At 44.1% G+C, this 27,100-nt stretch overlaps 2 protein-coding genes across 3 annotated transcripts; one reads left to right on the top strand and one right to left on the bottom strand.

The window, feature by feature from the left end:
* The first annotated feature begins 117 nt into the window (after positions 1-117).
* On the top strand, positions 118-8,277 carry LOC139620047 (histone-lysine N-methyltransferase SUV39H1-like). 2 transcript variants are annotated; one of them, XM_071475195.1, is made up of 6 exons: positions 118-254; positions 2,006-2,151; positions 3,853-4,512; positions 5,654-5,800; positions 6,457-6,586; positions 7,593-8,277. In XM_071475195.1, the coding sequence occupies exons 1-6, from the start codon at positions 236-238 to the stop codon at positions 7,724-7,726; spliced, it is 1,236 nt and encodes a 411-aa protein (XP_071331296.1). In that variant the 5' UTR covers positions 118-235; the 3' UTR covers positions 7,727-8,277. The 2 variants fall into 2 exon arrangements, with proteins under 2 accessions (XP_071331296.1, XP_071331297.1); XM_071475196.1 differs by having other exon boundaries at positions 131-254; positions 1,984-2,151.
* Positions 8,278-12,903: 4,626 nt separating this feature from the next.
* Positions 12,904-26,853, bottom strand: gpr173 (G protein-coupled receptor 173). Its single transcript, XM_071475197.1, has 2 exons — positions 25,907-26,853; positions 12,904-20,095 (listed from the first exon to the last, which is right to left on the bottom strand). Exon 2 carries the CDS (start codon positions 19,897-19,899, stop codon positions 18,715-18,717), a length of 1,185 nt encoding a protein of 394 aa, XP_071331298.1. The 5' UTR covers positions 19,900-20,095; positions 25,907-26,853; the 3' UTR covers positions 12,904-18,714.
* Between the last annotated feature and the right edge of the window lie 247 nt (positions 26,854-27,100).

Consider the following 27,100-nt stretch of genomic DNA (forward strand, 5'->3'; position numbering starts at 1 on the left):
TCCTCTGTGGTGAAACAACGGACGTACCGACGTCATCACGTAGCTGCGTAGCTTCTTGGCGAATGGCGCCGCCTTTGTACGACATCTATTGTCTTCCGGCTGATCCTGACGACATCTGAGCCAATGAGAGGGCAGACTACTGACGCTCATCCAATCAGCAGCCGCTGCAGCGTGTCCTGCAGCGGGGTCCTCCCACCAGTGCAGATTTTCCTATTTTGGCGGCTGTGCAGAAAACATGGCGGAAAATTTGAAAGGTAACTCATGAGGAGTATATATGACTTTATATGCCATTATATATTTATTTACTGTTGTTATTTTTGTTCAGTGTCGGTACAGTCGATATGAAGGCAGCGAATATCCACTCTCTCCTGTCGTCTAGCTCGCACAGCGGTAGCACAGCGGCGGGTCGTGTATTATGGGGAAGCTAAGTTAGTTGTCCGAAGTGTCGTTAGCTCTGGGTGCAGTTTAACCGAGGCTCTTTAATAACCACACTCTCCGTTTGTGATTCAGTGACTGTGACTTAAAGCCGAGAAGTGTTTTGTCAGCTGTAGGAAGCAGAAATGACGGAGTTAGTGGAGTAGTTGAGTTTGCACTTCTCCTCCGTACAAACGGCAGAAGCCGTTTAGCGGGCAAAACTGTTCCCGGTGAGCCCAAGGCGCCATGCAGCGCCAGAGGCGTTTAAATGGCTTCATACTGTTTTTATCCGGTCATTCAATCTCGGTTTGATTTACACAGTGCCAAAATGACAACATGCATTATCGGGGCTCTCTGCAGAGTCGGGTCCGGGCCTGACAGCATAATAGAGAGAAACCAAAAGTTCCACCATGAGCAGCACTTGGTGACAGTGAGGAAGGAAACTCACTTTAACAGGAGGGTGGTTTTTAGCATCTTTTTGAGACTGTATGTTTCTAATTTTCACAATATTGCACAGGTGGAAGAAGGCTGTCATAGAGACTTGTTTATGAGTGAAGTAAAAGACATGTCCTGGTTAAAAATTACCCCAAGGTTTCTTATTGTTGCACTGGAGGCCAAGGTAATGCCATTCAGAGTAACTATATTATCCAAAAATGTATGTCCGAGGTGTTTAGGACCAAGTAGAATAACTGCCTGAAGTTTGACTACCTGATTAGTTTCGTCTGGCTTCATAGATAAGTACAGCTGGGTGTTATCTGTGTAACAATGGAAATTTAAGTGGTGCTTCCTGATAATATTGCCCAAAAGAAGCATATACTGTCTATTCAGAGGGTCCAAACCTCTTCATTGTTTTTACATGTTGTTATGTTGCAGCCTGATGTCAAAACCATTTAGCACAGATCTAATATAGAAGTGTTGATTAAAGAAAAAATATCATTGAACAGCCTCATTAGAATAGAAGACTGGTCAGTGGTATAGATGAAGAAACTGTTGAAGTTAGCTCAGAGAGATCTACAGGGGAGAAGCAGTCTAAATATAAATCACATGATTCTGAGGTTACTGTACAGTTGTGTCAGTTGTGGGAAGAAGGTGAAGGAAAAAAGTGCATCAAGTAATTACTGGTAGTAATAACAAAAAAAACGGTAGCAATAATGAGCGGTATGTATGTGACAGTTCTACTCATAAAACTGGCTCTAGCCGTGGTTTCTTTGTGAGGGGACACGTTCATCAGGAGGTGCTGCACATTAAAAAGTAATTTTTTAATTTGGAGTTATGAAAACAAATAGTTTTCTTGTGGATTTACAAAACTGTTAATGTACTAAGCATCACTTAGTTGAGCAAGCTTTGTGTTTGTAACATGCTTCCAACTGAAGATGGGATTTTATTGAGATGAAACTTTCTTCACTGTGTTATTTGTCTGCTGAATTCAGCCAGTCATCCAGACAGTGTAGTGCCTGTCGAAGTCATATTACATTTCTATGCATCTTCAGCCATGAGCAGTGCTGGTGTAAATCGAATTTGTTTGAAGTGGAGTTTGCTTTAGCCTCATTGCATTTGACCCTGACTCAGTTAAAGGGAGTTGCTGTGTCAGATTGCAGCGTGCCCTGTAAGATGTCCTGGGAGGAGCTGGAAGCCCTGTGTCGCAGAGAGAGGCTCTACTGTAAAGAGCTCGGAGTGAACAGAGCCAACGTCAATGAGTATGAGGTGGAGTTCCTCTGTGACTACAAGAAGACTAAGGTAAGGTGTCACTATTACAACACATCCTCACCAGAGCTCTTCTTATCTGTGGTGGTGTTATTAGGAAGTATGCATTACGCAGCCTGTACACTGTACACTGACCTGAGGCCTCTATTATTCTGATCAGATGAAGACACAGTCATGTTGAAACACGGAATCAGTTCAAGGTAATGATATAAATGTAGCAGCTGGTTATTCCAGTTGTGTGTCTGTCATTCTAGCTAACACCACAGGATGATTCAGAAATGAGACAGATGCTGGGTACTTGTATACTGTGTGGGTTCATCCAGTTGTTGTTAATGCTTCTTTGCATACCTTTGCTCTGAGGTGTGCACTCCTGTAGACAAAATATGACATCTCAAGAGGCCTCATTTATGAAACTTTGTATAGGAGCCATACCATAAGTTTATGTGCCTATTCCAAAAAATCATCACATTTATAAAACTGGGAGCACATGGGCATGCACACAATTTAATTTTAATTTTTATTTTATTTTATCAATCACCCACAATCATCTTGAAAATATGTGCACATGCTCAGGCCTTCTATCCTGCCCACCACACTCTGAAATTAAATATAAATGGTTAATGCTGCTGCACCCTGAAAGAGTCTGGACTGGTGGGGACACAGGCAGACTGAGTTAGGGGTGGGTGATGTGACAATCTTATATTGTGGACAATCTTATGTTGGCATATGATCTGCTTTCCAGATGAATCGTACAGATTGCGTCATTAAAAAGTTCAGATATTTAATTTTAAAACTTCAATCGCTGCTGTCCAAGACGGTGGAGCTGGAGCCCATTCATGGGACAACAAACCTGCCCACAGGCAGAGGCGTGAGAGGCAGGGCTAGCTAGTCAGCAGTGACTGAACTTTCACATTAAAATACTTCCATATAGCACCTTATAAATAACAGCACTCTCCAAATGAATACTATGTATGAGATAAGCAAGAGGACAGCCTTATGGGTGAAGAGTAGAGGCGAGTCAAAGCAGCAGAAAGATTTGAATCACAACATTTGGTCATGACCTTCAAAATAAAATCGAATGGAAACAGGATGCAGATTGTGATTCAGAACGCAGATTTCGATTCTACCCAGAAAGATTGTTATATGATCTTTTTGCCAGATTGCCTACAGCAACTGAGTGGCTCACACCTTTAGACTGATGCTGTCAGCTGCAGTGTGGACTGTAACAAACAGTAATAAATCACAGGTATAAACAGGTAAGATTTGGATTGACCTGTGTCTTTTAAAATGGAGAGGTGCTTATGACAAAGTAGGTGTTTAGACTAATCTAATACAGACTAATCTTTTAATATTAGGTGAAATGAAAGGTGTGTGACAGATCACTACAAATTCACTGCTTAACAAATTTTCACAGTTTCTAAAATGTTTATGTGCCTGGGTCACAGTTGTCTACAGGTGCACACATGCTCCCAACAAGTTTGTTTCTATAAATCCCAACTTATCTTTGGGAAGTGGCTCAAACATATTTCAAGCTCTGTTACATGTACACAGAGAAAACAAGAAACTGAGCATTGACAAGAGCAAACTGAGAATTTACTAAGAAATAAAAAAACAATGATTTGTTCCAAACAGACATAAATAATATCTTAAACATTGAGCCTGGTCTGTGTTGACCTGGTAAATGATGCTGGAAAAAATTTTGTCTTTGCTCCTAATGGAAGTTGTGTGTTTCAGGAAGAGGAGTTTTACTTGGTGAAGTGGAGGGGGTTCCCAGAGTCGGACAACACCTGGGAACCCAAGAGGAACCTCAGATGCCCCAAACTGATGAAGCAGTTCCACCTGGACCTTGAGAAGGAGCTGAGTCGCCACAAGAGACGCTGCATCCCTAAAAAGCTGGATAAGGAAGTGACCTCAGCCCTTATCCAGAAAGCCAAACTCCGTCAGAGTCTGCAGCGCTGGGAGGCCCATTTGAATCACACTCGCAACCACCCAGGTCGCATTTTTGTCATAAACGAAGTGGACCTTGAGGGCCCCCCAAAAAACTTTACCTACATCAACAACTACAAAGTAGGCCAGGGCATTGTTTTGGATGAGATGGCTGTGGGTTGTGAGTGTAAGAACTGTTTAGAGGAGCCGGTGAATGGCTGCTGTCCTGGGGCCTCTTTGCACCGTATGGCCTACAATGATAGGGGGCAGGTCCGGATCAGGGCGGGAAAGCCCATTTACGAGTGCAACTCTCGATGCAACTGTGGCCCCGATTGTCCCAACAGAGTGGTGCAGAAAGGCATCCAGTTTGACCTGTGCATCTTTAAGACAGATAATGGCCGGGGCTGGGGGGTCCGCACTCTGCAGCATATCAAGAAGAACACATTCGTCATGGAGTACGTAGGAGAGGTAAGACCGGGTCCAGGACACCCTCTGTCATCATCAGGAAAGTCAGTCTGTTTAACGCATCTTTCATTTTCTCCTTTAGTAACATTTAATTGCTAAAATGGTGAAAAATAGCATTTACATTTTTTCATAACTGTGACATTGAAACTAAAGTGACAGGTGTCAGTTTCACGTGGTGTTGGTGGTGTGTCAGTATGATATCGACAGATCTTTTTCCTGTCTATTATGCTGCAGTGAGGCTAGAGCTGCAGCTCAGGCCTGTTTCTCATGCAGGCTGTGTGGCTGCTCTGTTAACATGGGAGCAGAAATAAAAACCAAGACGCTGTGATAGTCTGGTGTCCCAGGACACTTTTATGCCTCCATGGGGGCGACAGCCAGGGCCAGAGGCCTTATGTTTTCAGGTTGTCTGTCTCACTTGTCTTAGAACTCCAGCAGAGTGATATTTCTTCTCTCCAGCTGATAACTTCACATCAAGTTAAAGAGCCAGATCTTCCAGTTAAAGTTTGGTTAATATCCAATTAGTAATTTCAGTTTAGCAGCTCAATAGACTCAGGATCCAGGAGCTTGGGAAGAATAAGTTGTGCTTAATGTAGAAATCTACAGCTGTTGTTTCATTGTGTCACATACATATTTAAGGTAAATGTAGATTACACATGGAATCAGAAACACCCAGTAATAAAAGACTCAGATTAGGATTGTGGCCAAAAAAACTGGACTGGACCATTTTCAGTTTGTTGGTTGATAAATTCACCTTGTTTAAAGATTATCAAACAAATATGAAGAATTCTCATATTTACAGAACTTCACAGTTACCGTGAGGTTCTATTTAAGACATCATATTGAAAGGTGTTTCTAATATAAATATAATAATAATGATAATAATAATGTATGTTTATAAATGATGGGGGAACACTAGAAATACATTTTTAATAAATCCAATAAAACAACAGCTGAACCCACTGAGTCAAATAAAGATGGGGTTTCTTTGCAGGGCTTTCAGTTCTATTTTTCTACTCGGTGTGAATGTCTGAGCGTTTCCGCTGCCACTTCTCTTTGTTCTTTTGTTTGTGGCTGAGGCCTTCCCTCAGCAGCCTGAGTTTGAATCCAACCTGGTTCCAGTAACTTCCTGTGTGGTTTCATCCAGATCATCACGACAGATGAAGCAGAGAGGCGGGGTCACATATACGACCGCCAAGGCTCTACGTACCTGTTTGACCTGGACTATGTGGAGGATGTGTACACAGTGGATGCTGCTCACCTTGGAAACATCTCCCACTTTGTCAACCACAGTGTAAGTGTCTTTAAACTGTACAGAACATACTGCCGGCAGGACTGCACTCTGTATGTACAGTCATCAGACCCCTTCATGTTGTTCACATGTTGTCATGTTACAGTCTTACACTAAAATCATTTAAATTCAGTTTTCCCATCATCAGTCTTCATCATCAGTGAAAACACAATTTTAGACATTTGTGCAAATGTAATAAAAGGTGTTCACATTTTTATACAGGATGGATTTCACATGCAAAATGATCTGATATCGTTTAACTTTATTTACAATCTCTTTTATATTCCAGCCAATGATGTTAACGTTTGGTCCAATTAATCTTATTTAAACAGTACCTTCATTACATTTTCTTCCATCATAATATTCTGCATTTTGGGAGAAACACATGCACGTGTCCATCCCTCATCCATGATCAAAGCAGTGATGCTGCTGCAGCTCACAACTTCAGTTACCTGATGATAGTGGGAGGTCTACCTCAGCAGGTACACAACCGTGTCTCTTGTTGTCCTTCCAGGATAAGTTACTCTTCCAGTGCACTTGAGTGCAGACAGACTGTGCAGTCCCAGATTTTGTGTATGTGTTTTTTTTTTTTTAAATTGTTGTTTGGTATTTCAAAGTTGGAGTCTGAGCCCCTGGCTCATACTGTGTTGTTTTTGCAGTGTAACCCCAACCTTCAGGTCTTCAATGTGTTCATTGACAACATTGATGAGAGACTCCCGAGAATCGCTTTGTTTTCAACACGGTCTATTCGCGCAGGAGAGGAGCTCACCTTCGACTACAAGATGCAAAGTAAGTGTCATTAATTCAGCAGATTCAGCTTTAAAAAGTCTTTGATGGGCCTTTTTTAATAAGATAAGATAAGATATCAGCGGGACCACGTAATCATGACATTCAGCTCTTCTTTAGTCAAGTCAACCAGTCAGGTCTCACCAACAGAACTACACACCTGATCCTGAAGGATGGTGTCGGGGCCAAGCAGCACATATTTTGATTGTTATCAAAATCTGTTCCTTTTACTTACTGAGCTCTGTTTCTTGTCACCTCATCTTTCAAGTGCTCATCTGCTGCCTACAGTGCAGCACGACTCTGCATCTGTGTTTGAAAAATAGTGTGTGAATGTCAGGATTCCTACAGTGTGGAATATGATTTTAGTAATTTCCAACTCTGTATGAGCCAGGAAAAATAAGAGTAAAGCATGGGGGGAAAAATAGTGTTTTAGGACTGTTCTCTCCTGAGAGGTGAGACTGATGGAGAAAGCAAGAGCAAAGTCAATGGACTTCAGGTCTCTTTTCATGTTCCCTGGTGAATTGTACATAGATGTGCTGGCACCCTCGGGCCCTTAGAATAAAGATCTGTGTGATCACAATCGGGCTCCCAGTACCAGCAGTACCTCCAGCCTGCACCCTGCTCCCCCAATAATCAGAACAAAAGCAGCAGGGTTCCAGCAGGTGGATGATAAATTGATTAATAAATCAACAAAAAAGTATTCTTTGATAATTGATCACAGTCAGCTCACTCGGACTGTGGCCCAGAACAGTGTCCAGAGTATCCAACCACTCTGTAGTTTGTACTTGACACTAAAAAAACTTTTTTCATTTACTGTACGTTGGTTAATGTTTACAGAGGCAGCAGTTTTTTCTCTGTTGAAGAGTTGAACTTCACATTAAATCTACCGTTTAGAGTGTAAATGATGTCACATGGTTACCAGCCGTGTATATGGAGGGGTGGGCGGTTACTTTTTAACAGTCCATAAGAGCTGGTTTTTACACTGAACCCTGATTCTGTTTGTTTCCAGTTGATCCAGTTGACACAGAAAGCACCAAAATGGACTCCAGTTTCAGTCTAGCGGGGCTTCCCAGCTCTCCCAAGAAGAGGATTCGAGTGGAGTGTCGATGCGGATCAGACTCTTGTCGAAAGTACCTGTTCTGATGATGAACTGCTGAGAACGCAACACTGTCATTGTGTAAAGATGTGGAAAATTGTACAGATTTTTAAATGAACTATTATTTTCTTTTTGCTTATGAAAGCTGAAATCCACCATCAATGTGTGACCACGACAGACAAGATAAAAAAAAAAACCCAGTCCAGTTTCATATCAATGATTTCACAGAATGTGCAGCATCTGGTTTCCACTAAACTGACGTCAGTGGGTCGTTTTTCTATATGATGTCAATCATGTAGAAAATCAAACAGATGAGCGAGTCTTTCAGCTCATCTACAGAGTACAGGACAAAAACCAACATCCTGTTTCTCTGTGACTAAAATGTGTTCTGTGGTTAAGTCTATGACAGGTCTGTTCCCCGGCCTTTTCATGACCGTGCAATCATAGCAGTTTTTTAAAAAAAAGCTTCGCTCTTAGTTTTGTCCTTAATTTCTACTAGTGACAGCACTGTACTCACAAAGGTCACACCTGAGAACACCTGAGATCTGACATCTGAGACCACCTGAGATCGGAGAACGCCTGAGATAAGAAAACTCCTGAGACCTGTGGAAGTGAAGGTGAACAGAAACATGACGACACAAACATCTGTCACAGTTTAGACCCACTTCCTGGTTCACCTTTGACTCAGTGTACCTGCTGTAGTGTAGTGACTGATTCCTCTCACTGTTGTCAGCTGTTCACTGGTAGAAATGATTGAGTTGAGACCTGTATTTTGTGACATTAAATGGTCACAGTTTCACAAAAGGCTCTGGGCAAACAGTCGCCATGACGGCAGCTGTGGGGCCAGTGTCTGGTTTTGTTCCTGTACTTCCTGTCATCACCACACACATCTGGCCCAGCTGTTATCTCTGGCTCATATCAATGTCTTTGAACTGTCCAACATCAAATGTGATTTTTAAAAAATGTTTATTTTTTTATTAGTTATATATTTTCTTATGCTTTATGTTTCTTCTACCTTGAGTCTTGTCACTTGTGTGTCATCGTGCTCCTGATGCTCAGCTGATGTGACAGTGATGATGGTTCAGGTCTCAGTAAGAACTGGTTCACTGGACGGTGAAACACCCGCCGCCGTATTCTCCTCCCGGCTCCACCTCGCTGCCTCTCTGATCCTCCACCAGTCTGCCCATCTTTACCAGTAACCAGCTCTCAGATCCCAGTCAGCATGTAGCATGGAGATCTCCCCAAGATGAGAGGGAGTGACCAGCAGCTGAGCCAGCACTGCTCTGTGTGTGTGTGTGTGTGTGTGTGTGTGTGTGTGTGTGTGTGTGTGTGTGTTCGGTCATCAGAATATTGGATGCTTCTGTTGTGAAGCTCTGTGGGTTACAGGCTCAGTTCACACAGATGACACCACAGATGATTATGATGAACTGATCCTTTAAATCAGCTTCTCCTGTCACTTCAGTGACTCTTTGTCTGTTTTGTGGCCGAACAGCTGATTATTTCACAGTGTATATATTTAAACATTTTAGTGTTCAGTAGGTTTTATCAGTGTGTTTTAGGTGGAGAACAAAAACTGTAAATAAATGCTTATACAGTGAACTGATGCGTCATGGTTTTCATTGTTGTTTAAATAGGACTGAGTGTGTTTGAATTATACAACATCACCACTAGATGGTGCCTCTATCACTCTGAGTAACTGATACAACCCTCCACACATCACATTTATATCAGATAATAAATAACTTTAAAAATACTCCCTTTATAAAACACACAAACAATGAAACACATCAAATCTAATGTGTAGTTTTCCAGTTGAGTGTTGATGGAGGGTCAGCCCTTCAACTCATGTTGGTTTTACACCTTTTTGTTTGCAAACAAAACAAAGTGTGAAGGCTGACGGCTGCAGCAGTGGTCAGTGCAACAAACAGCACAATTATTAATCAGTGTGAATCTGAGATAAAGACCTGTTACCTTCAATAAAGGCCCCTGTCTCCATTAAAGGAAACATGGTAGTTGTAGGTTTCTTGTAAACGCCCCCTTGATGACACAACATTGACATTATCACAGACATTTGTGGATGTATTGCTGCCCTGCGCTCAGACCAGCCACACTGAGTAAACACTGTATTTACCTCCTACGCAGCAGGTGTAAATGAGGCCCCAGGTCTTCCCCAGAAGGTCCACGTCATTTGCTGGACACCACCTCGACAACCGGCTTTGGCAGGGGCCCATAGAAAACTCTGGAGTTCAACATGAATTTAATGACCTCTAATTGGTGTAATTGGGTGTTGTTACCGCCAACGTGAATATCCGTCTCACTGCAGCATGACTAGGATTCAACACAGGCCTGTGCTTCTTATGACGGACAGTCATCCTGACCCTGGTTTCCTGGCTGCTCAGGTTCTGCTGCGGGAAGAGTAGGAGCTGCACTGGGTCTGGTCACACTGGCTCCTGGGGGCCGACTAACTCGCAGCTAATGATTTTGTTTGTATGATGCCACACTTCTAATATTTTAATATCTGTATGTGTACTGAATCAGGTATATGTTGAATGAGGATTAACACTGTAACGTGGAGTAAAATAAGGTCAATCAGCATGTAAGCAGGAGGGGTGTTCTCATTAAGAGCCAAACATCTAACCATGAGTGTGTCTCCCCCACCTTGTGTGGCAGGGATTGCATTGGATTAAGTGGATTAGCGGAGGATCAGGACTTGGTGAGAGACACAGGTGGCTGGTGTCAGTGAGAGGTGAATAAGCCACATCAGCCAGATGGCTGGTGTCTGGGTCAAAGGAAGCTTGACGGTGCTTTCAGAGAGTTTGGCAGAACTTCTTCCCTGACTGGCTTATTGATGTGCTGATGTCTGATACTGTGTCAGGAACCGCTCAGTGATAAAACACCCACTGAGGAGTTTTAAGGAGAGGCACAGGTTCCCTCGTGTGAAATGAAGGAGTTGGCTGTCTGTAATCTCTGGTTTTAAAGAACTCCCTTCCTAATGCCTCTGTCCCCGTTCTGTATACAGTTCCTGCTTAAAGTTGAGTTAAAGCTAATATGAGGCTTCAGTCTGAATTATTTAAATCAACGTCACAGGTTTTTGGCGTCACAGCCCCCGACTGTGGAAAACTCATCATAATCTGAACATTACAGACTTTTCCTTCACTACCTCTTATGTGTCTCCACTTACCAGAAGCAGCGCAGTCTGGAGCTCTGCAGATAGTTTGCTTTATTTGACCGGGCTCTGAGATGTGATTACAGTGTTCAGTTTTATAGAGGAAACAGGAGCAGGCTTGTTAACCCTGAAAACTGCAGACACTGAGAAGAAGTTCAAATATCTTAAAGCAGGACCTGCAGAAATAAAGATCAACTCAACAGTAGATGTAATTTCAAGTGTGAGTTGGTATCAGTTGATCAAATGTTTTCAGTGTCAGCTTTAAAGTTAAAATATAACTTTACCTATGTTTTATGTTTGTTCTTACATCATCACAAATGTTTCCCAGAAGTTTTCAAACCTCAAGAAATCAGTGATTTTAATCATGTTAACGGTCGGTTTGTTTGGTTGCCACTCAGTGACGTCACATCCTCTATGTGCATGTGTCAGAGTTGTGGTTGTCTGCTCAAAATTGACTTTTTATCTAATTAAGCCACATTTTCAAAATACATTTTTCAACCATTTATTTTAACCAGATGAAGTCACTGTACATCTGGATCATTAGTGACCAGAGGAAAAAGCTGAGCTCTGACGTCCTGTATCCGCCGTGCAGAGAGACACTGGCTTTAAATGTGAATCTACTTTATTCAGTGTTTTAACTGGTTATAATCAGCTGCTCTGTTTGTTCTGGAGAGGAGGAGACTCTGTGGAGAATTCAGCTCCGGGTGAAAACCTGAGGCCTGTGCTACGAAGCAGGATTTGAGGTTATCCAGGTAACTTCAGGTTTAACTCTGGGTTTTCAGACGGTGCTTGACTTGTTGCCGGGGTAAGTCACCATGGTAACAGATGCTGAACTCCAAACCTGCTCAGGCACAGGTTAACTTCAGAGGATCAGATCAAAACCTGGTAACAGCCCAACTACTGACCAATCAGATCACTGGAAAAACGGAGTCATCATTTCTACAGGATCCCAAAAGGGACGAAAGAGACAATAAAGTGATAAATAATAATGAGCAGTAGACATTTTTATGGATCAGTGGATGGTTCTGCTGTTCCATGTCTTTCCATGTGTCCACTCTGGTTTTAAAACAGAGGAGAGTTTGTCACACTAAATAACCACATAATAACTGTCACAGCTTCATTTTAACTGTAGACTATTGAATGACATGATTCCTGGCAGTGATGATGCTTCGACTGACTCTCTTCTTCATCACTGAATGACATGAGGAGACTTTGGGACCAGAACTGGAAATAAAAACTAAACCTCTGATGTCTTTTATTAGGCAGAAAAAAATGATCCACACACTGTTAAATATTTCATGATTATAAAGGAACATGTCATTGTTTACATGTCAGCTTATCCAATATCTCTGAATTCATGGTTGTGATGATGCTGCTTATAATTAACAACTCTGCCTCTTTCACATGAATTTGCTCGTAGCCTGATAGGTAAACCCTGGGTTAAGTGAGCCAGTTAATAACCAGCTTCATAGTGCTGGTTATCCAGGACGGCCAGTGTTAGGTTCAGTTAAGCCAGATAAGGAAAAGTTATCCTGGGTATGTTGAACCTGCTTCGTAGTACAGACCTCTGAACCTCTGAACCTCTGACACTGAGGGAATCCAAACCAGGAGAACCTGATGGTGAAGGTGGTGAAGACAACAACTCCCAAGATCCCACAATACCTCATGACATCACCAAACTCCCTCTTTTGTTATTGTTTTGATTGAGAGAGGCAGAAAATTACATGTGGTGCATTTAAGCCCTGTAGGAATTTGAAATGTCGCTTTGTGTGTATTGTAAGTGCTGAAAGTAACAGGTCAGTTCACTTTATGTTTGCTTCTGTAATTATGGAAAAATATATTGGAGCTACTTTGTGTTGTGTGGATTCCCCAGAGAGCAGGGGGCTGGAGCCAGATCGTGATTTTGTTAGTGGGGTGAAGCCAATAAACAAACACCCAAAAAGAAAATTATCATCACCACCATCATCTGCATATTATTATACACATTCTCTGCACAGTGGGCTACACCACCACCCGGGAATGCTGGGAGATCCTGCCACAATCATAATAATCTTCTCATCATTTCAAATGAAATTTATTTTCATTACAAAACCCACAACAAAAATCATAAATTGCCAGATACATGCGTAACAGCTCGACCACGTTTTAAAAGAATACAGAGCAGAGGGAAACTGGAACGTCTGACCTGCCTCCACGATCTTCAGCGGTCACATCCTTCAAACCTGTGTGACCTCTGACCTCAGGATGCACTGAACCGAGGCGTTTTCTACATTTACCTAATACTTGAAAGTTAAATTAAACACTGTCTGGAGAATTCATCGGCCTGAAGAAACACTGTACACAGCTGCTGTGATACCTTGTTCCTGTGATTCCTGTGACTGAGTCACTCGTCAAACTGGTGTCTGGCTCATTTACTGCTGGACCCACCAGCAAACACCTGTGTGTGTCCAGGTCAGTGTGTCTGTCAGCTGCAGTGGATCCAGATCAGATCCAGTTTAAAGAGGCAGCAGTTCCACCTGAGTGATGAGCTGCCGTGGACGGGTTCTGCAGGAAAACTTATTTTAGCCACTTAAAAAACTACCCACAGAGAATAATTAATACCAGTTTAAATGTACGCTTTATTTTGTACGTTTTCTCTTCTTTATCTTTCCGTCAATCAGCTCTTTCCTTTGGAACTACATCTTCTAAACCGTTGAACTACCGTGTTCCTACGCACAAGTGCGCTGACGCTGGCTCTAACACCTGATCTGCGGAGTAATACAGTGCGCAGGAATACGGTAGGTAAACGGTTCACAAACTGCAGTTCCAAAGAAAAGGAATGTGTGACGGCAACACAAAGAGGTGAAAACATTCAAAATGAAGCGAAACACTTAATCTGATATCAGTTTAATTCTGTGGCTAAAATACGTTTGTCTTCTGACCCCGTCCACAGCAGCTCATCCCGCAGGTTCTGAGCCGGGGAGGCCGCAGCTTCTTTACCTGGAGCTGATCTGGATCCACTGCAGGTAAAAAACCAGGTACCTCACACAGGCCCACGTCAAATCACCCCAACATCACTTTAAACTGTCGCTGTCTCTGATGTAAAAAAAAAAAAGAGTCCCAACATGGAGGGAGCTTCCTCACAAAGCTTCACTCGTCCCGAACCATCATAGGCTTTAAAATCTCGAGTACAAGTTCTGATTAGACTCAGTTTTATAAAGTCATAAAAGAGACGAAGACCCTCGTCCCCTGTGAAGCAGCACAGATACTGTAGAGTCAGGTCCGACCGAGGCCTCACTCTCTGCTCGCTTCCAGTGTGACGAGGCCATTAGAGCCTCACTCTTATACAAAGCAGCCATTAAAGGATAATTCCAGCTAATTATAATTTATTTCATATTGTAATTTGAGCGATCGGGTTTAATTTTGGCGTCTCAGATCTGGGAACACGGCGACGACCAAAGTCTGACGAGAAGAGTCATGAGCAGATGATCGGCAGTTTATCTAAACCACTGGATGTGGAGATCAAAGTGGAAGTGAGTCATTCAAACTGTGGTGAAGTGGGTCACAGCTGAAGCAGGAAGTAGGCCGATGGCAGACCTGCCTGCTCACATGACCCGCAGACTTTAATGTCACCGTGGTCACAGGTCTCAGTACAGCGCTGTTTTTACTGATGGATGATCTGGACGACCCAGATATTTTTCCTGCTGATTGAAACCAGCAGCTGTTTTGTATTTGTTGTGTATCCTCGTGAAGATTGTAGTTTGACACACTTCATTTTTTGTGTTAATTCTTCAGTCAAACATTCAGAGAGACGTCATGTTTGACCCGTTCTTTATCTCCAGCTCTTTTTACCTTCATTGTCCCTAAATATATACAAAAAAAAAATCCTCCAATGAGTAATCATCATATCAATAATCAATAATCATGTTTAAAAAAGGGACTTCTAGTAAACGTCATTGGTTTAAAACATTCAGATCTTTGTATCAGAGAAGGAAACGCTGAGGAAGCAGGAATGATGTGTCTGTTCAGTACTCTCCCTCTGGTCATCCATGTAACACACACACACACACACACACACACACACACACACAGAGTCACAGTAGAAATACAATGATCAGGAACTCTTCCGTTGCATTTCAAAGTTAGTTTGCTGTCAGTATAATACACACTAAATAGTACAGAGGTCACAGTAAATTTACAAAAGATCATTTGCCTGAGGAAACTGAAAAAAGCTTCTCAGGCCTCTCAGCATCAGCTGTGGATCCACGGCTCTCTGGCTCCGTCTCAGATGATTTCAGCTGAAAACAACTGCACAGAAATCCAGAGCGGCTTCACCCACACCCTCAGACTCGGTAGAAAAGTCTCTTCTACCGCTGCGGCTGTTCCCGTCGGCCGTCCGTGACCTCAGTCCCTGCAGGTGCTGATGGGAGCGGCGGCTTGTCGGCGCGTCTCTTACACAGTGTTGTTTCCTCGTGTTGAATGACTCCAGCAGAGACACCTTTCTCTGCTCTTCGTTGCATTGGTTGGACATTTTTATGGAGTAAGGCCATAATTTAGAAAACAAAAACAACATTAGCGATTCTCTGTGGCATGCTGCTGCTGCTGCTGCTGCTGCTGCTGCTGCTGCTGGGGGTCAGACGTGCCACAGCAGGGACAGAGGGGCCCCTCAGGCCCCTCACACTCAGGGACTGGATCCTGTTTTGCAGACATTCACTGACAAATTACAATCTCTGTGCCCCGTCCTCCACCTCCACCTCAACTCCTCTGCTTACATATCATTGTCAGAGAGAAACAAGAAAGACGCACAGTTCACTCATTCATCTTTGTGCGAGCATGAAGCAGTAGGTGTTCCTTCCACTGCCAGTCCTCTAACTCCTGACTCCACAGCCATGTCCTGTTTACATCACTGCTCTGCGTCTTCATGTTTGATGATTTATTAAAGTTTGGCTTAATAATCATAATTTTGACTTCATTAGTTTGACAAAGCACGGTGAATTTGAAATGTAACACCGGGTTCTGGGATCAGTGATGTTCTGTGATCAATACCAAAGGAATCTGAATGCTGCTCTCTGTGGTGAGAGAGTCTGTGGTTTGTGTCTATCCCACAATGTGTCTGTGTCAGAAATGATCCCTGAACAACTGATCTAAGATTTACTTTACGCTTTGATTTATCCTTGAGGAATCATCCTGTACAGATCAGGTCAAATCTGTAAGTTTATTAACAACAAACTGCTTCAAGCCTCTGTCACAGAGAAGACTGGAAACAGGAAATCATCACACTGCTTTGTTTCCTCAGTGTTTTACTTTGGCTCTTTGACCAATCGTAGAGCTTCTCCTCAGACAGCAGCTCAGACGAACACAGTAACAGTCTGGACTGTTGGAAATCACTGCCTCATTCACTCTGTCGGGGATAATGAACACTTGATTCTCTGTGTCCAGAGAGTAAACTGAGATACACAGAGTAGGTACAGTGGAATAAAACTCTCAGAACCAAGGGAGTGACTACTGGACATTGTAGAGGAAAGGAGAAATAAATAAAAAAAACACCAAGGACATGGTTTTGTTTGCCAGTACTGTGCCTTGTAGGCAGGTTTGAATTATGAGGGGGGGGGGGTCTTTGGGGAGTCTGACGCCCCAGATTAAAACTTGCCCCCATATTCCCATGTTCACACTTGACTCTTGTAGAATCTTGTACTATAATTTCAGACACCCCTAAAATGGACCGTACCATTTCGTAACCTTGCAGTTAGCTTATCGACAACGTTGTCTTGGCGATGAGTCATGAGCAATGAGACAGTGGTTTGGTTAGCCTGGACCGCAACAGTGGGACCAGCCTTGTAATGACTGACTGACTGACTGACTGACTGATTTCCACCACTGATCAGCCACATGCCATGTGAGAGGGAATATTGTAGTTTCTACTTCACTCCATTTTTTGACAGCTTTAGTGAAACAAGCAAGACACTGTAAGGACTTTAACACTTCTGTTCACTGAAGCAGGCACCTGTGCTGTACTGGGTTCCCTTTCACCCTGGATGAAAAATCGCCCCCCCCCCTCTGTGATTGTATAATTCACACTCTGCCTGTAGGTACAACAACACAGTGAGTGTGATTTATTTCTCCTTTCTGTTAAAACAGCCAGTTGTTTCACTGTCTCACACTTTCTTATTCTCTTGTGCCTATATTTAAGTGAGGCACAGTTACCATCCAGCTCTATGTGACCGTCCTGCTGAGTCTGTGTGAATTACAAACATATGTACCAAATGTTTTCAGGTCACATGATCAATGTGGACGCGGCCTGCTGACTGATACTTCCTGCTGAACAGTGTGTATCAGCAGAGTCTTTCTCCTGCTTCTCAGATGTCACACTTCTGCTGTTTGTACAAAAGATGAGGTTGGTAAAGGATGGTAAAGATACACAGAAGGATCCCAAGGTCTTTTGGACCCCACTGTACATTTAGTAAATTTCAGCTTCAGCTCATGTGTCTGGCAGATACCACCTAAACTGTGACAGCTCTGGGTGCTGAGTTACTGGATTTTTAACAAATGATAACTTTGGGTATTTTTTTTCTTTGAGGGAATTACATAATGCATACATGATAAGCTTCTAAACATTTGGATTAGAAACAGAATAAAGTACATAAAGTGCAGCAAGTAGCCAATTGGAAGTGATTTCCAACACGTCCTCAGTCTGTGACTTTCTGCAGCTTCGGGTTCACACTGTCGGCTGCAACAACAAACTTCACTTACTATGAGCTGAGCTGATCAGGTCTGTTGTCTATCTTCAGCATTAACAGCACACACACTAATAGAATTTCTGCTGTGAGTTGACGCATCAATGAGTAACAAACCGAGAAACAGTGGACAACTGGTCAACAGAGAAAATACATCATACACATAATGAGTGTGCAGCACTTGTTGGAGCTACTGATGTGTTCAGACAAAACAAATGGTAACATAACCTTCCTCATTCATTTGATTACAAATGTAAGATCAGTTTAAACCATGCCCCTGCTCCCTGAGTGGAAGGAACCCGGCATGCCACTCAGAAACCTGCCCTCTACCATTTTGTAAGATTTGATTTTAAAGCCTAAAGTCACATAAAGTCTCTTAGAATTTCACCTTATTCCTCCCCGTAAAATTGACTTCATACATTGAGATAACTAATCATAAAAACTTCATTCTTTGTGGATAAATAACTGAATAGAAAGAGACTGTCTTTGGATAGATTGTTTGAAAATTAAAACATTAAGCTCACAGATCCTTGGAATCAAATAATGTTCTCAAGTGCTAACAATTAAAGACTAATAAACCAGGTTCAGTTAGGGGTTAAGATGCTAACGATGACGGCAGTGTCTCCAGTTGAACTCTAGCTGAGAATCTTTGTTGCATCTCTCTCCCTCATTTCCTCTTGTCTCTCCACTGTCATCATACAAACTCTAACTAATCCAGCATGTTTAAAAAAATTTTTGATTCAGACTTCTTTGTCTCCCGTAGGATTCTTTACATCACCACAACAACATCCTCAACAATCCTCCTTTGACATTCTTTATAAAGCAGCTTATGTAATTTGTTGGTGGTTGTTTGTCTGGCTTGGTTTCCACAATGACTGCATTATTATTTGCATGTTCTGCTGATATAGTATTTTTGTCGTTATCAAAAGTCAGCGTCTGACTCCACATATTTTGTTGCTTTGAGTGAAAATGGGTTGGTAGATGGAGATACATGCTTACCATTCCAGTGTTTTTACCATTACACTCACTAGTTTACACCCACTGCTTAAAAGAAGCTTGCGTAGATTCAAACACCACAATAACTCAAGAAAACACTCCCACAACACATCTGTTGATTGGCCCTTGGTTTTCTCCATGTTTACATCATCATCTCTGCTTACATGACGCAATAAGGCTCTCGTGGCAGATGAGGTTTAGTCCTGCAGCAGGCTGGTAGATGGGAAAGGAGCCCTTTCTTCAAGTCTTTGTTAAGGAAGAAACAGACAATGGGGTTGACCCCGGCTTGAGCGAAACTCATCCACACGGTGGTGGAGAGGTACCGGTGTGGTATTGTGCAAGCCTCGACAAACACCCTCCAATAGCAAGCCACTATATAGGGAGACCAGAGCACCAGGAACAGCAGGGTGATCACATAGAACATCCTGCCAAGCTGCTTCTCCGCTTTGAACTCCTCCATGCCCAACAGGCGCCGGTTCTGGTTGTGCAAGTTCTGCCGGATTCCCAGCAAAGTGGGTGGCATCGGGCCCCTGCCAAAGCCTGCAATCCAATTGGCTGCAGCTTGACCAGTAGCCCCCGGCCCGTGGAAGGTCCAGTTCTGACTGATGGCTGGCACCATCTGGACTGGCTTCATTTTGCGGTGCTTGTATTCAAAGAGGAGTAACTTCATGTAGACCACGTGTGTGGCTAGAATGAGCACAGCCAGCATTAACATGAATCCCAGTGTATCATTAGCCTTGAAGTAGCGATGCTCAAAGATGCACTGGTCCTCCTCGCGAATGAACTTGTAGGTGCCCACGTCAAAAACTGGTGGGAAAGCCATCGCCACAGACAGCGTCCACACCATGCACACCACTGCCACACATGTCCAGAATGTCATGCGCTTTGAGTAAAAGCGGTGGTGTGCAATGGCCATGTAGCGCGTTACGCTGATGCAGAAGAGCATGAAGGCGGCATGGAAGCAGAAGAGCACTGCCATGAAGGCCACCACCTTGCAGCTAAGCACACTATAGGTCCAGGCTGAGCCGTTCTTTATAGACACCAACACAAAGGGGAAGCAGATGGCTGAACGGATGGTGTCTGCCAGGCACAAGTCCAACAGGAAGTAATAAGGTGCCTTGTGCAGGGCCCGGTCCCGCAGTACGAGCAGAGACACCACCAGGTTACCCACTAGGCTAATGCATATGATCAGCCCCAGTAGCACCAGTTTGATATAGGTAGAGACGGCTGAGGAAGGACTCTCTGCCACCATATCTCCTGCAGTAGCCGCCACTGCTGCCATTGGCCCAGCGGGCCCTTCGCTGCTCTCATTTCTGTTCGCCATCCTGAATGTCCCCCCACCCATACCACCTTTTCTTCAAGCACCAAAACCACCACTCCCCCGCCACCTCCTCCGTCTGCTGGTTGTTCCTTCGTCCTCGTGGTTGCTTCCTCTTTTGCAGTTCACAAGGAACAGGAAAACCTTAATCCACATTGCCCCATTTCGAGCAGGGTCTTGTTATTGGTGTATTATGTCGTACCTCCTGATCCTCTCCTGGAACCTGAAAATAATCAGAGAAGACAAAGAATTAGGAGTTTGGAGGGGCCCCTGGGGAGATTAATTTCAGTCTTCCAGGTAGTATGTGTTGTACCACCTGGATGACCCAAGCAATCTCCTAAATGATCCGTATTGTACACTCACTGAGCACTTTCTTAGAACACCACACTAACACTGGGTAGTTCCTTTGTTGCTTTCAAACAGCCTCAGTTCTTCATGTCATGGATCCAAAAGATGTTGGAAACTTTCCTCTGAGACTCTGCTCCATGTTGACATGACTGCACCACATCATTTCTGTAGATTTGTAAGCTGAACATTCATGCTGCCAATCTCCCGCTCTAACAAATGGTAGGTCTACTGGATCCAGGTCTGGAGGCCACCGTCATGTTGATGAAACCAGTTTGAGACGACTTTTGCTTTGTGATATGGATCATTATCCTGTAGGAAGTAGCCATTAGAAACTGTGGCCATAAAGGGATGAACGTATTCAGCAACAATACTCAAATAGGCTGTGGCGCTCAGACCATGACGGATTCATGCTGTTGATGACAGATTCTGACCCTACCATCTGCTGCCAGATCCATCAGACCAGGCTACATTTTTCCAGTCTTCAACTGTCCAGTGTTGGTGAGCCTATTTCCACTGCAGCCTAAGGATTCTGGTCTTGGCTGACAGGAGTGCAATCTGATGGTCTTCTGCTGTTGTAGCTCAGGAGATCAGAACTTTCAGAAACACTCAAACTAGCCTGACAAACCATCATGTTGCAGTCAAAGTCACTGACATTCTTCCTCATTATGATGTTTGATGTAAACATTAACTGAAGCTCCTCACCTGGATCTGCAGGACTGAATTCACTGCCGCCACATGACTGGCTGATTGGATAACTGCATGAATAAGTGGGTGAACAGTTGTTCTTAATACAGTGCTTGCATGTCTACAGTATTTATGCAAGATACTCTTGTAACCATGGTAACACGTGTGACTGTTAGTGCAGGGAGTTTTCCAAATACATTGGAATGATATGTAGCAACCACACAGCCACTGTGCCATGTAATATAAGAGTAGACGTTCTTGTCTGTCTGTCACTACTTATGACCAATCAGAACCAGTTACCAGTTGGACATCAAAGTTTGTGATCAGTTATTTCCTGGTGAGATCTGATAAATAATCACATTAGGCTCTGTAAAGTGCAGCGTAACATCTCCAGAACCTAATTTTACCCATGAGGGTCCATTAATGAGTCTTTAACTTCCGGTGTTGCTTCTAATGGCAGGAAATATTTATGAATAAAATATTGTTACATATAGGATACTTATATTTTACAAATCAATCATCATCTATGGATTTTTACACATACACTCACAGAGTAAAAATGACAAATAAACTAACGTCATCAACCAAAACACCTCAAAATGTTTGAGGCACCACCTTCAGATCCCTGATCAATCTGAACTTGTTGGATCAGGACCAGTCTCTGACTCTGTCACACCTTTAACCTCTGCAGGAAAGCAAAACCTGCTGTTAATAGCTGCATTAAACTCCAATCCACAAACTCCAATCTACATCTTGTCTTGTAGATTTAGTTATAAATAAATAAATTTACTGAAAATAAAAAAACAAAACAAAAAAAGCTTGATTGACAAAAGTCTTCAGACCCTTCATTCAGCAGCACTTCCAGCTTCAGTCTTCTTGGTGAGGCTCTACAAGCTTTCACACCTGAACTTGTTGAGTTTATCTCATTCTTCCTGTCAGATCCTCTCAGACAGATTGGACTGGTCTTCAGGACTGGTCTTAAGGTCTCTCCACAGATGTTCTATGGGCTTTAAGTCTGGGCTTTAACTGGGACACTCAAGGACCAACCACAGTCTCCTGGACTCTGGAGCAGGTTTTCTTCAAAGACCTCTCTGTACTTGGCTGCATTCATTCTTCCCTCAGATCTGATAGGTCCCCCTGTCCCTGCTGCTGAGAAGCCCCCTCACAGCATGATGCTGCTCCCGCCATGCTTCACTGTAGGGATGATATTATCCAGGTGAAAAGCAGTACCTGGTGTTCACTAGTGTTCTGTCCAAAGAGGTCATTTTCTGTCACGAGTCTTGCTCGTCCTGCTCTCAGAGTCTTTAAATGCTGTTAGTAAAACTTCAGCAGACTGTCATGTGTCTTTTATTCAGTGTCTTCTGTCCTTTCTCTCCACCATAAAGACCTGATTGATGGAGAGCTGCTGAGATGGTCGTCCTTCCTGCAGGTTCTCCACCTCTGCAGAGGATTCTGAAGCTCTGTTACAGTGACTGTTGGGTTCTTGGTCTCCTCCCTGACCAAGACCCTTCAGACTGGGTTACTCAGTTTGTCTGGACATTCCAAACTTCTTTAATTTCACAGTTACTGAGGTCACAGTTCTCCTGTGGTGACTGTTACAGACAAACAAGCAGAGCTGAACAACCAACCCCAAACAACCAGGGATTATTCCTCTGAATGACACTAAACATATCAAATTTTATGGAGGAAAAATAAATAAAAACATTAACCATTAATGACAGTAACACACTCTGGTGACAATGCAGAATCCTTCCTACCTCTGTGTTAACCTATCCAAGCTCATGGTCTGTAAAGGTAGTTTTGAAGCTCAAAGGAGACGCAAGTTTAGTTTCCACGCACATCTACACACGTACTGTATGTACTGCTGCAATATCATAACTGATCTCAGGAGAGCAGAAGCTGAGTCACGGACAGCTTGACAGCTCGTCACCAGTCAACGATCCCAGGATTATTTTCAATGTGCAAGCCTCCTAAAAATGCTGCACTCCCTTCGATTGAGAAGCTCCAGCCGTTGGACTGGACACCGTCACACCCGTGAAAAATGACAGAAAAGTTAGGTACAACGGCTGAAAGTCCAGCTAGCTTGCAGGTACAATACCCTGCTGCCACCACAAGAGGGCAGTAAATTACATGATGAATGTAATCAGGCAAAATCCTTTATGGGTGAGAAAGTTGTTGTGAGATCAGGTGTAAGGAGAGATGTCACATGATTACTGCTTGTTCTGACGACACATCACACAAACAAACATAATGCTCCTCGCCAGCCACAGCAAAGGCTCTGAATACTTTAGTAGATGAAAAGATTTGTTTTTGATTTTTCATTAATTAAAAACTAAAAACATGTTTTGCCTTTGTCATTGTGAAGCACCATCTGTAGATTTATATCCAATTAAAATTAAATCAGGTACAACACAATAAAGTCCAAAAAGTGAAGGGGTCTGAGTCAGGACCCTAAATACTCCAAAACAGGGGTTGGGGCGTTTAAAGAGACCACCAGCTGTCCCCGTCTCTGTATCATGACTGATCTCTGGTGTTGTGCATTGACAAAAATGTCCCTGTCTCAGGTTAGTGGAGAAGGTGTCCTTATGTTAGACAGAACTAAAATTCAAACCTTTGAGACTTCTGAACACTGTGGTGAACTTTAACACGACGACACCACCCACGCCTAAGGATAACATGAAGCAGGCTTACTTAGTTATCTGCTTCTCACATCTCACAAAGACACCTCCGCCACGGACTGTGTGATTACTATAACTGTTGTTCTCAGTTTACTGCACCACAGTCATCTCCTTATCTTAGACAAGTACAAACAGAGGTTTCTGGATGCAACTCCAGTTCTATCAGTCGTTGTGTCTCACAAAGGAAACGAAGAAATGCAATATGGCCTGAGTGAGTTCCATACATCCATCTTGTGTTGTGGTGGCGTTGTCAGTGGGGTGACATCACAGCATCTGCTGTCAGTATCTGTATTGAGACTGACATTAACCTGTTGAGTGGAGTATAAACCAATTGAATTGCTGCCCCCCCCCCCCCCCAAAATGCTACACTCCCCAGAGAAGATGTGACAGTACCCAGAATAATTAAAGTCTGACCATGTCCAGGTCAGTGACAAGTGAACAAGTTGAATAAGTTCATGAAGATGCAGTTCTGTTTGGAGGACACTGCAGAAATTAAACCATTTACAGACATTTGTGTCTGTCACTGGTTTGAGTTGAGTGCTAATTAGCAAATGTTAGCATGTTAGCACACAAACACTAAATGTCATTGTGAGCATGTTAGCATGGTGATATTAGCATTTAGCTCGAGTCACCACTGTGCCTAAATACAGCTTCACGCAGCTGCTGGCGTGGCTGTAGAGTACTGTGAGCCGGCCCTTTACGACCAGAGGCCACGTTAACCAGATATTTCCTCTCATTTACTGAGTTTTTTTTTAACAATGATGGGAAAACCCGAAGGCCGTCCGTCATTTTGACAGATTAGAGCAGCAAGGCCGATCTACCATGACGTTATAATTCACATGACGTGCTGTCAAAAACCACATGTAGACCACCTGTAGCATGACCCCCCCCCGGTCCTGAAGCGCTCTCAGGTTCAGGTTCAGAACATAAAACAGCCATGAGAAGTCGACTGTCCGTGACAAAGACAATCACCTCTGCAGCGATCTGCCAGTTCCCAGTCTGAGCCCCGGCGGACCAGGAGAAGGGTCTGAGCTCAGGCTACAGCAGGCCAGCTCAGGTCATTTTAACTTACCCTAAATATTTTGTTCATATTTTAATTCAAATGATCTAATAGTGTAAATTTGCATCAGTCATGTCTGCCTATTTAGCCACAATGGCGGCTGAGTTTTAGTTTTCTCCACTGTCACTTCCTCTGCTTCATGTCAATGTCTCTGTTCATCCTTTCCCTCCATTAGAAATCAGTTTGTATTAAATCTTTAATTAAATCAAATTAAATGCTTTTAAATAGGATATGTCTCATTATCATCAGAAGATGGAAATGACAGGCTGTCCAGCCTCTGTCTGAGACCAGCTGAAACATTTCTCCCGCAAATACAAAGAGATGAACGCGAAAAAGGTGAATGATGTTGTCAGGGCAGATGCCTCTGAAAAGGACAATGAACGCATCACTGAATGAATCTTTATGTCATGTAGTGGTGGGAACAGTCTGAGGACAGTGTCATGTCAGCTGCTTGTGAAGATGAGGAAGTCTCTGAGGAAACGTCATGTGAAAAAAAAGCAAACATCTGTGGACAAGGTGGACACTCACACAACCATGACTGGAAAACGAAGAGGAAATGTATGGTATCAGCCACTGGGCTGTTTTTATCGGGTCGTTTGTGGAGCTCCACAGGCTGGGAGCTGTGAGGGGCTGAGAGGCTGTGTGTCTTGAAGGAGGGGCTTTGTGAAGCTGGAAGTTGGTTGGCGGTGGAGGGCAGAGTCACTGTCAGGAACTGGGTAGCAACAGCAGCCCAATACCTCTGGCTTGATGTCGGTGGGAGGAGGCAACAAAGCTCACTGGATGAGACGTAGACAGAGTCGGTCTCTGACAGCGGGGCCCAGCATCAGGCCTCCTCACATGGAGCACAGAGGTGTGATGAGGACTGGGGAGCCAGCCGCTGCTGCAGTCCAGCACTAAGGGACCTGGATGGCTTAAAATCACACACAACATAAGCTGCGCTCCTTCAGGAGGGAACATTACACCTCATGATAATAAATCACCTGGCTGCTGAGCCAGGCCCCAGAGCTGCTGGAAATCCTGCACTGTTTATCACCAGCACAACACAGTGTCCCACTGACCACTGCCCGCTGCCGTGCTGCATCACATCAGGACCCTGCTCTGCATAATGCGGCCCTCGCTGTTAGATCAGCCTGCAGGGGCTGGGCAGACAAAAGGCACCAGACCCTGAGGGTGCGGGCCTGCAGGGGGCTGCTGGACCCGGGCAGGGATGCGGAGCTGACAGTCTGTAGGAAACACAAAATGGTAGTCGTGTTGTGCTGCTCACCTGCTGTGGGCTGCTTGTCCTCCGGACTGTGGCAGGCCGTCTGTTGCACAAAAACGAACAGCTGATGAATAAGAAAGCGCAGCATCCACCGGCGCCCGGTCCGGGTCTCTGTCGCCGGAGTCAGGGAGCCTGTTGCGGACTCCTTCAGAAGACAAAGGCTTTAATGAAAGCACAGCTGCGTTTCCTCTTTTTTCTTGTGCATGTCATGTCTCCGTGTTCTCCACAGAGGCTCCTGCCAGCAGATCCCCAGCCCCAGTGACAGCACGAAATGTGGGTTCATCACTGTGCACGCAGGCTGTACTGAGTCTCCAGTCCGGTTCACAGACCGCAGGCAGCTGGATCCTGGAGCAGCATCAGTGAACTCGTCGTGCCTTGCAGCTGGCGGACAGACGCCCTGTGCAGCTTCTCCTGCTCGCAGTTTTCGGAAACCCTGTCGATCCGCCGCCGCCGCGCGTCATTTCGCATTGCTCCAGTCAAGCCGAGGGAAACCCCATGTTTGATGCCCGTGAAATCCTTTAGCATGCCGGGGTAATCCGCGGGCCTGCGCTCACAAACAAGTCCATTCACTAGCTAACGCACAGAGGCCAGAAAGCCCCGGGCAGGCGGGTTTGGGCTGCGGGATGACACCGACGCCAATCCCCATTCTGTCCCATCAGCGGCCGGACATCTCTCCGACAGGCGGGCACACGGGGCGCGACCGCGGGGGGACAGAGCCTGGACGCGACGCTGTGTCTGGGAGGTGGAAGCGCGGCGGTCTGGAGCAGAGAGGCTGGTGTTGGGCAGGAATAAGCGCAGCATCCAGTGGCTGGAGCAGGCAACTCCTGCTGGTAGCGGCAGCACTGATTTTAATCCCGTCTAATGTCCCATGGACAGGTGCGGTCCGGCTTTTTGGGGGGGGTGAGGGCAGAAACCCCCCCCCCCCCCCCCCTTGCCCCCACCACAGACCAGGGCTTGTGCAGGATTCATCAAATGTGATGTTCCTCATATAATGACATTTAATATATGTTTTACAAACCAGCCTGGGGATGAAGTTAAATCAGTCAGAATAATTTATCGGTATTTATGTTAGGCTCTATAAAAAATACAAAGAACATAAGAAATACACAAAAAATACAATATCATATAACTTATATGGACAGCAGTGTCAGTCAGTTCACCACTTTGGCCCAGACTCAGCCATGGTCCTAGACTCTG

Source organism: Trachinotus anak, unplaced genomic scaffold (genome assembly GCF_046630095.1).
Source record: "Trachinotus anak isolate AG129_WGS33_773 ecotype Australia unplaced genomic scaffold, CSIRO_AGI_Tana_v1 ptg000004l, whole genome shotgun sequence".
In the NCBI taxonomy this organism is placed as follows: Eukaryota; Metazoa; Chordata; class Actinopteri; order Carangiformes; family Carangidae; genus Trachinotus; species Trachinotus anak.

What these genes read in the sequence shown, in the direction of transcription:
- LOC139620047 (XM_071475195.1), top strand. An exon ending in TCATGGAGTACGTAGGAGAG is followed by an intron (nt 4,513 to 5,653) that starts GTAAGACCGGGT and finishes GGTTTCATCCAG; the next exon opens with ATCATCACGACAGATGAAGC. An exon ending in CTTCGACTACAAGATGCAAA is followed by an intron (nt 6,587 to 7,592) that starts GTAAGTGTCATT and finishes GTTTGTTTCCAG; the next exon opens with TTGATCCAGTTGACACAGAA.
- gpr173 (XM_071475197.1), bottom strand. Translation starts at nt 19,899, where the DNA reads ATGGGTGGGGGGACATTCAGGATGGCGAACAGAAATGAGAGCAGCGAA.